This window comes from Peromyscus maniculatus, chromosome 15, assembly GCF_049852395.1.
Source record: "Peromyscus maniculatus bairdii isolate BWxNUB_F1_BW_parent chromosome 15, HU_Pman_BW_mat_3.1, whole genome shotgun sequence".
NCBI lineage: Eukaryota > Metazoa > Chordata > Mammalia > Rodentia > Cricetidae > Peromyscus > Peromyscus maniculatus.
The window spans coordinates 50,549,466-50,561,974 of NC_134866.1; the positions used below are offsets into that span (position 1 = coordinate 50,549,466).

The window sequence follows — 12,509 nt, forward strand, 5'->3', positions numbered from 1 at the left end:
AGTTTGTTTTCAAAGGGAAGGAAAGCGGAGTGGCCAAGGACAGGGATTCAAACCATCCCTGAGGCACCTTCATTGTATACATTGCCTTCTCTGTTGGTGTCCTTCCATCCTGAGCTTGGAGACGTGGGTACCCAGGAGGAGAGTGCCCCCCACCTTGTTCTGTGGCACCTCCCTGGCTGGCTGCAGGCAATGTCCAGGTCTCCTGGCTCAGCTGTTCCTTGGGCTGCTTCAGTGACTCTCCTGTCCTCCATTCTGGGTCATTGGCAGTACTGCAGGGAGCTTCATTAATTATGATCAGCTTGCTGTGTCAAATGGATTACAAATGGAACCACCTGTGGGGAGCCCACAAGGTGACTGACAAAGGCTGGAAGGAGGCTGGGGAGTGAAGGGCAGGCCTCTTCTAAACGCACGCTGTTATAAAACAAAACAAATCAGCAGAAATAGATTAAGCCTGAAAGACAGTTTCACTTTTGCTCCAATTCTGACTTAACAAGGTCTGTGGGATGTGGTGGTGTCTTCACTTGAGCGTAGAATCCAGTTGCTGGTGGCACGCATTAGAATCCATAGGAACGGAATCTGCTCTAGAATAGGATTGATTCAGTTAAGAGGCAAGCGCTGTATTCCAGATGAGACATGCTTCAGATATTATGTAATGTCAGGGGGCTAAGGAGGAAACTATGGCAGGTCAGATATGATGCATAAGGGGGCAAGCAGAATCAAGGATGAATCTGGGTTCAGTCTTGGATAGCAGAGCGAATGACGGCATAGGTCATTAAGTGGGGAGAAGGAAGCAAGAGCCCTCAAGATAGACCATAACCACAGTGTTGGACATGGAGGTAAGGGTAATGTTCAATGGCTAACAGTGTTGAGGGAAGACAAGATCCAGGAAAACCGGAAACAGATCTGAGTATCTTCAGAACAGTGGTCATTGGAGCCCAACAGACAGCTGCAACTGTCCATGGGAAATTTGCCAAGAGAATGCTCTGTGATGCAAAAATGTAAGGCTTAAAGGGAAAGAAGAGCCGTTCACAAAGGGATCTGAAGAAGAAAATCAAAAGAGCATTGCAAAATGAATCAAAAAAAAAATTGAAAGGAAGGAATGGCTAATTATGCAGGGTGATTAAGTTGGATAAAAACTGCCAAATCTGAAGGATTTGGCAGAAAGGTAGTCACTGATGGTGACAGCAAAGCGCCCAATTTGGAGTTGGGGACAGGGAAGCCTGGTTGAGGGGAGTTATTCAATGAACAGGAGATAAAGAGACAGCAAGGATAAATATATGCAGATTTTTAATCAACAGTTGTTTTTAGCATGGCAAAAAGATGGGATCAGAAGCAGTTAATCTACCCAGATAATTGTTTATAGAAGGGATGGGAACAGGAAGAAAGGCAGAAGCATGGAGCAGCCAGAAAATGCATATAAATAAGCAACTGAAGCTAATCTCAAAGGGGAGATTACCAATCAACCAAAGAGGGAAGCATGTGGGGGAAGGAAAGCATATGTAAGTAAACGCAGAGAAGCAAGAGACTGTGGGCCTATGTAGATAATTTCAGTAGGTAATTTAACGTTGGGCGCCACTTGTTAAGCGAATCCACGAGAGTCCGTTAAAGGGTATCAAGGATTTATTAAGATTGAAAATGGGGAGAAATACACTCACAGATACAGAACAAAGCAAACAGCCATTGTTGTCCTCCGTTCTGCCTGGGGGTGAATGGAACCAGCCTTCCAGTCTCTGACCACCCCAGAGAGTGAACATGTGCCCCCTCCTCAGGCCCTTCTATCCGGCCAGATACTCCAAGGTCATTGGCGGCGAATTCCCACAACACTACCCCTCCTTCATAAACCTTTCAGTCCACCCTGACTAGTCTGTTTATTTGAACCTGAACTAGGCTGCCACTGGTGCCCTGTATCTGTGATCATACTATCCCCTTCATTCAGAACACCTACCCCCTTGAACAAACACACAAGTTCTCATTCCTGTGGCCAAGAATGATCACCATGGTCTACATGAATCTTCCATGAATGGTACTCTTCTCTAAACGGAAGTAACACCTTTGCCCCCGCAAATAGCACTGTATTTGGGTCTTTCTTGTGCTTTTGTAAATGTAGTCTCATAGTGAGAGACAAGAAATTTCCTTAAGGCCAGGGGCCACGTTTCTTTTCAAACCCATCTGGTATTATCTTCGCTACTCTACACAGGGTATTTCAGTTACTTACCTCATCACTGTACTAAAAAACACCTGACAAAACAACTCACTTTGGCTTACAGTTCCAGGGAATACAGTCCATAAGGGCAGAGAAGACTTTAGGGGGCAAGAAGCACAAGTAAAAGTCAGGAAGTTAAAGAAAGTGGGCATATTTAGGTAACTTTTAAGCATCAGCAGCTGCTGGTCAAATTGATTCCATAGAAAAGAGAACAATGAGTATGATGCTCATCTCTCTCTTTTATTCAGTTCGGGACCTCATGGAGGACTAATGAATGCCCACCTATAGGGTAGATCTTCCCACCAAAACTAATGACATCCACATAAACCCTCACTGACTCATCTGGAGATTTGTTTTACTGATGATTGTACACTGCATCAAGTTGACAATCAAATTAAGCAAATCCTAGAGCCTTGCACTTAGTAGGTCTTCTGTTAAGTTAGTAGCTCTCAATGTCTGCTCTTAGGACTTGCAACATCGGTTGTTGTAGGCTAATCTTTTTGTACACTGTGAAGATGTGTCTTTGCCAAGGCACCTTCTGATTGGTTGAATAAAGGGCTGAACGGTCGACAGGTAGGCAGGAAGAAGTTAGGCGGGACTTCCAGGGAAATAGAGGAACTTGGGAAGAATCTAGGTGTGTGAGAGAAGCCAGTGAGACATGGAGGGGTCAGACAAACAGAATTAAAGAAAGGTAGAAAGCCACATGGCAGAATGTAGAGTAATAGAAACTGGTTAATTTAAGTTATAAGAGCTAGTGTGGCAAGCCTAAGCTAAGGCCAAGCTTTCATAATCAAAAATAAATCTCCATATCATTATTTGGGGGCTGGTGGTCCCAACAAGAAAGTACTACTACAATCAGTAGCTTTAGGAACTTGTAAGAAAAATCTGCTTTTCTGGCTCCACACCATACCCACTGTTTGACAAACATATGGTGTGAGGTCAATAATCTGTACATTTAAAGGGTTCAGATGAAGCTAATACAGTTGTTGTTTGAGGGCCGCTGAGTCCTCCAAAATGTGTTCCCTATACGTATTTGTATATATGTAAATATATGTTCATGTGTGTGTGTGTGTGTGTGTGTGTGTGTGTGTGTGTGTGTGTGTGTATGTGTGTGACTAGAAGAATTTGGACCATGACAACCACAACCACAGTTCCTGTTTAATCATTTCTTTTATTTGTATCTGAGAACACAGCTTTAAACTCAGATTATAATTTGAAAATTTCTCAGTTTCATGTCTGCCTTTTTTCTCAAAATGTCATGTACATAGCAAATATTAGCAAAAAGAAATCGAATAATGGAGAAACAGCATCACTGTTTCTTAAGAGATTCCAGGGTCTTTGGACTTACTGACAATTAAATTTCCTGGTCTATCGTTCCATTCACTTTCTCCTAGACTTTTTTACTCCATTTCCTTTCTCACTTTTCATTTTCAAGCTGTCTTTAGTTACAGTTTTGTGACATTGTGTATTTTTGGAAAAAATAACTAATAGGAGCCTTCACACATCACATCTAAACACACAATTACAGTAAAAATCAACAATTTCCTAACAAGTTCAACTGGATTTGCCCAGAGATTTTTACAATGAGTCAGGAAATATTCCACTTTGCTCACATTCTTTCAGCAGTCTTTCAAAACTCAGAGACAGGATTAGTCCAAGTAGTGAGACATCCTTACCTGGAGTTCAGTTAGCTCCAAAGGTTTTGGGGAACCTTTGCTGCTTGATAGATTGTAGAGCTCACTACACGTATGGCCTTCCTAGGCTGTAGAAAGCTGTTCTGGATTTGTGCCAAGGATTTTCAAGCTCTTGTTTCTCCTCAGCCCTAGGTGATGATCAGACAAGCTCTAAGCTAGGCAAAGGTGTGAAAAAAATGCACATCAAAGACACCCCAAGCCAGTAGTCATCCTTAGTAGGTAACATGGCCTTTGCTTAATGTCATCATTTTCCCATCCATCTTAAGACTGTGTCCACTTGTGAGTGAAACATATGCATGGGCACACATATCTATGCAGCATAGATACCCTGTATATACGTGTGTGTGTGTGTGTGTGTGTGTGTGTGTGTGTGTGTGTGTGTGTGTTTGAGACATACGAGTGTGCACAACACACACACACACACACACACACACACACACACACACACACACACACACCCCTACAGGGAAGATTGAATAGGAAGAATTTCAATAGCATAAAAGGCTCGTCTATAGAAAGAAGATTTTATTTACTGTAAACAAGACAGTCGGTGAAAATCTCATATTTGTGCATGACACCTCTGTGCTCTTAACATTAAAAAAGGATAACAAGACAGGGCCTATGGCAACAGTACATACATGCATACTTCCCTTTATAAATGTACAGTAGACATTTCTTTATGTGATGTGAACAGTACACATGAAAAATGAAGGGAGATGTAGGAATTTAGATGATAGATCTTACAAGTCAGTAAGAGAGAGAGATCATTCTTAGCTATAAATATCTTCCTAGTTTTGATGACTCTGCTCTCAGAAAGCCTTGAATTGCCAGTGAACTTGAATTTCAGGAAGTGTAGCCATTATCTAAAGAGAGCCTGAGTTACTCTTCAAAGCCCATCCAGTTAGGTTAAGTTCATTGACCATTTGGTAGTTAAAATAAGAGTCCCAGAAATGATGAAAGACTGGGTTATGTATGATTCCTTTCTTTTCTAAAAATATGATCGGCCTCTGAGAGCTCTCCCTGCACGGTGATGCCCATGCTCATGCATAGGGCCGGGCATTTTCTCCAGCGTCCTAACTCTTTTGAAACAAGTTAAATATAGAAGAGAGATTGTAGTCTTAGCTCTCAAAATATTGATGCCCAGATTATTGCAAATTATTTTTTCACAATTAAAAGGATAAAAATGAATGCATTTTTCTCCACATTTAAAGAACCCAACTTTTACTGGAGTCTTAATCACTGGAGACAAAATGGGGACCATGTTAGAGTCGTTTGCTGTGCCCAGCTGGACGTCCATTTTCTCCTTTGCTTTAAACATGCATTTCAGGGTACAGCTAAATTTAGCACAAATTGAACCAGTGCCAAGATCCCTGTCAGTTTGGGTGAACAGTATTCGTTTGCTAATAAGCATAACACACTGACACTTAAGAGACTTCAGGAAAGATGAGGGCACTCAGGTACCTGGATGAAAATAGTTTCAGGAGAGGATCAGGAAGCCAGGGTTTATTTTTGTCCTCAACCGTTTCCTAAGCATCCCGGCTCTGTAATGAAGAAAAGCAAACCTCGACCCCAAACCAGCCCCAACCAGTCAGTCTGTGGTGCCCCCTCCCCGTATCCATGATACCATCTAACACTGGACAGTGCCCCTGGCCAAGGTTCCATCTCCTTTAAGGTTGGCAGTGGGAAAGGGGACCCCCTCCACCCCACTCTGAAAAGCCACCTGAAGGCCATCAGTGTCACCCATCCATTTGTCACATCAAGACCACGTGCTAACTCTGCCCCTGCTGGTGGTTTCCAGCTAATACTTTGCAGTCCTCTGGTTTCTGAGACCCTTGCTTGCCAATTCTGCTCTCCCAGAACCTCCCTAACTCCTTTCCTTTTAGACTGCAGTAGGTTTTAAGAACCCAGCTCAGGAAAGCCAGTTAGCCTTCTGGTTCACTTCTTCCTCTGCTTGTTATTATGCTAAAATTTTGACCCCAAAAGTGTTGACTCAATAGTTATCAATCTAACCTAATGCATATATGTGTGTGTGTTATGTGTATATACATATGTCTTATGTATATGTATGTATCTATATACATATATGCCTTTCCATACATATCCACATATAGATGTGGAAAGACATAACAGAAAATAGCTGAAGTTTCTTCCCAAGACACGAAGGAAGTAGAATGGAATCAAGAAAATGGTCCTATGCAAAAGGAAAATAGTTAAATTATCTATTTAACTGAGTTAGTTCATTATAATCTTCACTTAAGTATTGTTCACTATTAAACCCAAATTCACACACTGGACATCAAAGTTTAGTGAGGTTGAATGATGGATGAGGGTCACAGAAGGCAAGCTTACAAAACCAGCCAAGCGTACTCAGATGTTGGATTGTTTCTATTAAGGTATGTGCAACTTCTCCCAACTGAAAGGTTGTCTCTGAGCAGTTTCAACTGAACTGTGAACAGGGATTCTCAGTCTTAGAATATTTGTCCCAGGGGACAGTTGGCCAGATCTAGGAATGTATTTGGTTGCCCCAACTGATGGAGCCATCCGAAGTGAGAGAAGACCAAGGACACTATTTCAGTCCTTCTGGGCATAGCCTCTAACAGCACTACTGGGGATAGCCTCTAACAACAAAGCATTGATAAAGTCCTTCAGTGCTTGAGATAGCCTCTAACTGGTCCAAAATATTAACATCACTGTGTAGATGTAACCAACCGTCTTATTAAATAAGAAACACAGAACCAATGTAAAGAAGAAAGCCAAGAGGTCAGAGCTAAGAGCTAAAACCTTACCCTTCCTCCTGCGGTGGTCCTACCTCTCCGAACCAGAGCTACTTCCTGTGTTAAAGTCTTTATATAGAATTTCTGTTCTGCCTTCTCATTGGTTGTAAACCCAACCACATGACCGCCTCGTCACGGCCTGTCTGTATAGACCTCCAGGTCTTCTATGGTTGGTATTGAGATTAAAGGCGTGTGTATCCAATGCTGGCTGTATCCCTGAACACACAGAGACTTACCTAGCTCTGCCTACCAAGTGCTGGGATTACAAGCTTACGCCACCACTGCCCTGCTTTCCTGTAGCTTGCTAATAGCTCTGATCCCCGGCCAACTTTATTTATTAACATACAAATAACATTTTAATACAAATAAAACATCGCCATATCACTGAGGTTTGGAGTGTGGTAGGCAGGGTGATGGATTTTTAAAGCCAATTGATAAGTATCGGCTTATTTTGTCTGTTCCTTACTCCTATTTACGTTCTGTCCATCACAGATGACAGCAGCCTTCTGAATCTAACTCCCTACCCCATGGTGAGAAGACGGAAGAGAAGGTTCTTCGGGTTGTGTTGTCTTGTCTCAAGCTAGGTGGTTCCCCCTGGAAACTCACAGCCAAGATCACCTGAAAAACACCCCAGAGCCGGAAGCCTCCACACAGCGGAACACCGAGAATGGTTTTGGCCACCTTTTCTATGCTTCCTTATTACTTTTATCCGCCTCTCTCCGCCCTTTTAAATGATTTTACACTTGAAAGCAGCTGCCATCAAGGAAAAAAAAAAGAACAGATTCAAAAAGGCGCAGCCTGTTTTTAAAGGGATTTTTAAAAAGTTGACATTGTGCATGTCTGCTCTGAACCATGCCATGACAGATGCAAGAATTATGATTTTTAAATTATTTAAAGGTTTTTTTAAATGTATTATACAGAGAAAAATTATTTCACATATAATAGTATATCTGTAGCTCTTGCTGATTTCATGTTAACAATTTATCAGATATGAAAGATGTCTCTAAACATAGAAATCTATTTAAAACAGCAAAACTGTTTAAAAATGTGATCTCTGAGTATCATTAGAAATACTACTATAACCAAACACACACCACCTCACGTGTTGCTTTCTCTGCACTCATTTACATATAGTCTTCCATTCTGTCAGAATCTAAGTGTCAACATAAAAAAAACTTAAGTTATAATGCAACAAAACCACATGTGAAAAATACATTTTGTAAATACACAGGAATCCTAGTATCTTCGTACAATGCATATGGGCAACTAATTTTCTTTTAATCCAATGGTGTCTTTTTAAGCTTCTTGGAAAATGAAGTTATCCAGTTAGGAAATGGTGTAGTAACATATACAATTACCCTCAGATGTAAAATTGAATATTATCACATTTTGTTTGAATTGAAATCTGAAGCATGGAGTCCGCACATCAGCATAATGTTAAATCTTTTAGGGCATGCTGGAATTAGCTCAGATCATAAAACTCTTTAATATTTTACATTATTAATGAAAAAAATGTTTTAGTTAAGCTTAGCTTGTCTCATTTTAGATGACTATGCAGATATGGCTTTTCCAATGTTACTCTGTGTCTTGTCTTCATGTCTAGCATCTTGAGAGCAGGACACATTAAGCAATACTGTACTTTAGGAAAGAGGGAGCCACGCGCTATGTTTCTCTGCTCACGGCTCTGTTATGCGCTTTTTCCACTGAACCTGTTATAACGGTACAATCCTGTTTTTCCTTCTATCCTCCCTTTGGCCCTTTTCCCAGGCAGAATTTCCCAAGAGCTGGAAGATGAATCTTCACTCTTCTTGCTTTATTTTCCATTCTCTGGACAATCTTCATGTCAGACAGGACGTACCAGTGCCCAATCTTGAGAGGATCAAACTAGCTTCAAATGGCTCTAATCCCACCCTGAGGAGGCAGGCACTTATGCGTACACTAATATCCTGGTCTAAGAATAAAATATTTTAAAGCCTTTTACCTTACAGAAGATGGAAAGCATGGATAATTCTTGTATTGGGTTGAATTCTATGAAATGGCTGATATTTGACTGTTTTGACCTATATAAAAAAAAATGGCAATTTCAAGTAGTTCAACCTAATATCTAGAAAGGAAATCGTACAGCACTTGATTTTCTCCTATCCAAGAATTCAGGGATGGAAAAGGCCTCCAAAGTCTATCATTGGTCTGTATTTCAATCCCACCAGTTACTGTTGACCATATTCTTGGAACCTCGCACTATGTTCCACTGAGCTGGTAACTAATGCATTGTTACGGGTACGAATTGATTCAGTAAAAGAAGTACTTTTGACAAATTGTGTGAGAAAATTATAGTTTTTCTGAATCAAAATGTTCATGAAGCAATGGAAGGAATGTGTTGCTTAAAGACTCTTTACAAAGCAAGGAACTCTTCCCCACTCACCTGGTCCGCCATCTTGAATAAAGCTGAGTATTTGCCCCCGAATACAGCTCATCTCAAATGAGACAACCCCTGAGGTTATCTCATTTATGAGCTATCATTTCTAAATGGCATGTTCTCAGCTCCCGTCTCTGTTCTGTCAAACGCTCTGAAAGGACTGATCCCTACACTTCAGCCTCATTCCTAGTGATCCATGCAAACTCACTGAGTTAAAACCCCTTGTGTGCAGCACACCCTTGCTGAGGCCTGACCTAAATCGCTCCTGCTTTGTTCATTTGTGCTCGCTCTCTCCTTAGTCTCAGCGTGATAATAACACCTTCTGTGCAATTGTCCTTTGTACAACTAAAGACTGTTAAAAAAAAAAAAATTCAGGTCTCACCTCCATGTCTGAGAAGGTCATGGTAGCTATTCATGGAGATGGGAATTGTCTAATTACCTAGCCAGACTTCCGTATCTAAGGTAATCTAGTCCAAGCACCTTATCTTTTATTCAGTGCCTGTTTTCCAGCCTTTGCTCGGTTTTATAGTTCCCATAGACACACTCCAAGATTTACAGACGACCATTCAGTAGCAGGTCCTAAAGCAACATTTAGTAATCAAAGTTCTGATAACTATGTTGGTTCGCGGTTGCCACGGTGATTCACCACCTCCCCTTAGATGTGCCAAGTGCATCCAGTAGGAGCTGCTCCTCTCTCCTGTCACCAGTGGGCTTTCTCAGGCGTGGTTCCATGAGATAAATAAGTTCTGCTGCCTCTGCTCCCTGCAGGAAATTGTCTTTGCACTTCCAGAAGCAACCAGCCGATCTGGGGTAGGAGAAAACACTGACTATTGTCTCACAAACAAACACACATGCATCAAACAGAAAAGGATGACACTTCTTTTTTGTGTGGCACACACTCATTTTAGCACCGTACTTTTTATATCCTCTTTCAGTTTTCCCTGCAAATTATAAAGAATACATGGGGGTTTTTTGGGGGGGAGGGGGGAACCTGTAAAACATCACCATGTGTCAAAGTAAACATCATCTGGACTCCACCACAAACGTATTGTTTAAAACCAAGTTCCTGGGCTCTCAGTCAGTAGGGGTTGGGCCCAAAGACATATGAAGTAGCCTTAAAGCCACAGTATCACTTTAATGTCTGACCCCCGATGTTTAGCGTCTAGATGTAGACTCACTGCAAACTGCCCTGTTGTGCCATTCACTATTCGGGTACAAAGAAAGCTGTAGAAGCAGCAGGGCGCTAATGCCAGGCAAAATTCTCAAGCCCCACCCGACCATTTGAGTCCCTCCTTTACTCCAGTGAAAAGTTAGGATGCTCAGATTTAGGCAATACTGCCACCTAGTGGAAGCTAAGGTTCAAGCTGACACAAAGCAAAGACTCAAAGCACCTCATTTATTTTAGAAAACCTGTGAATGGACCAGATTAACAATGAGTCCATTAAGGCTTCCAGACTGTGAAAGTCTCATGATTGAAATAATTAAGAATTATCATGCAGCCTAAGACTCTTCCCCACATATCTGTGCCTAAACAATATCTGCGTTTTCCTTTTGTTCTAGAATATCACGACAGAAAACACTTACCTTTGCTGTAACTATAGGAAGAATGAGGAAGAACAGTGCTATTTTATCAGTCTCACAATAAATGGCTATAACTAACTACAGCACCCACTGTACACTAAATAACAGAAAATAACTGAGTACACTACACTTCAAATATGAGAAAAGTTTGGATTAATTAAGTTATTTGGAATAATTAGTTAACCTCTCCTGGGAGCAAAATTTGGTCCATAACTTAATCAATATGAATTCTAGATGAAGTAAATATTCACATTTTAAAATGTATGAATAAATAATAAACATGAAAAAGACTTATCATATCCATGAAGATATCATTTTAATGTGGGAGATAAAAGCCTTTCTAAGCATAATACCAAAGGAAGAAGTGATAAAGAAAAGATGGATGGGTTGGACTGGTACTATTTTTTAAAAGAATGTAAAAGTCCTATACAGTAAATATTAAGCCAAATTAAGAGAAAGTAATATTTGCAATCCATGCAAGAAAGATATTAGGGCTCTACTATATGAATAACCACAGCACTTTGGGGAGGTCTTCATGGTCTACAAGACTTGCACTTTTTCCAGTACTGCTTGTATGATTGTTGGTTCATCCCACTAAACTGAAAGTATGAATGGCAACCATCACATACATTTTGTTTAACATTGTTCTCTCATCTCCTAACATAGTGCTGTGCACAAACCAAATAACGAAAACATAGTCATTGAATGAGTGGATAGTGAATGAATGGCATAAAAAGTATTGCGTGATTCAGAAAAAGAATCAAACTTTCCAGTACATTCCAATCTAGAGAGGGAATCAAGGGAGTAAGTAACATACCACAAGCTAAAATAATCCACTGATAACACTGAACATATTTGGATTTACTAGGGACAAAAACTGCACATATGAACAACTCAGAAAGGCATGTGTATAAATCATTCAAGTTCCTTTATACGCATAGTAAGAGAACATAAACATTCTCTTGTAGTCAACAAGAGCATAAACTGATCCAACCTTTTCAGAAAATGTTTTGGTACTATATATTTTTCAAGCACTCTCAGTAATTTCACAATAAGGAAAATTCTCCTTTTAAATGTTCAGCAATGGGCCAGCAAGAAGACTCAACAAGGAAAGGCTCTTGCCACCAAGCAAGCTAGACCCCACCCCCTGGACTCACAAGGTGGAAGGAGGTAACTGACTCCCCGGCAGGTTAGCCTCTAATCTGCACACACACTAAATAAATGCAATTATGTTATTTAACGTTCAGCAAAAAAAAAAAAAAAAAAAAAAAAAAAACAAGTGAGCTGAGATACATTTATTCATTATTTTAAAAGTCATACAAGAAAGGATGTTTTGTAAATATTCCTACATTTATATGGTTAAATACGGTATATCATTTCAATGGATACTGTGCACCAATTCAGAATGTTCACCGTGTGTATTTATTGAAATGTACAGTCTATGGTATTAAAGGGAGAAAAGGAGGCAGTAGGAGAATTTCTGGAGAAGTACCCTCTTACAAACATGCCTACATTATAGAGGCTGAAAGGATGTTCGCCTACAGGATTTCTTTCTGGGAGGTGAGATTAGGAGCAGTTGTATTTTCTTTCTGCATATCTGTGATTTCTGACTTTTTCACAATGAGCATGTAGTATCTGTATAATTTTTTCAGGGAATAAACACTGACGTTGACAATATATATTAAATGAAAAACATGTTATAAAACAGTATGTATAGTATGATACAATATTTGTAAAAAAAGAAAATCACATATAAATATATCTATGTATGTATATATATACATATGCATAAGAAAGCTAGAAGGCCATACACTACAATGTTAATAGCAGTTATCCATGGG

The 12,509-nt window shown here is 40.3% G+C and overlaps 1 protein-coding gene across 5 annotated transcripts in view; it reads left to right on the forward strand.

Moving 5' to 3' along the window:
- The window catches only part of Rgs7bp (regulator of G protein signaling 7 binding protein), a 99,445-nt gene extending 87,498 nt beyond the window's left edge, over positions 1-11,947 (forward strand). For all 5 annotated transcript variants that reach the window (XM_006982697.4, XM_006982698.4, XM_042261587.2 and 2 more), the window contains one exon: positions 7,164-11,947. In XM_006982697.4, the coding sequence (XP_006982759.1) occupies positions 7,164-7,255 (92 nt within the window). In that variant the 3' untranslated portion in view covers positions 7,256-11,947. The remainder of the gene's footprint in view (positions 1-7,163) is intronic.
- Positions 11,948-12,509: the final 562 nt, after the last annotated feature.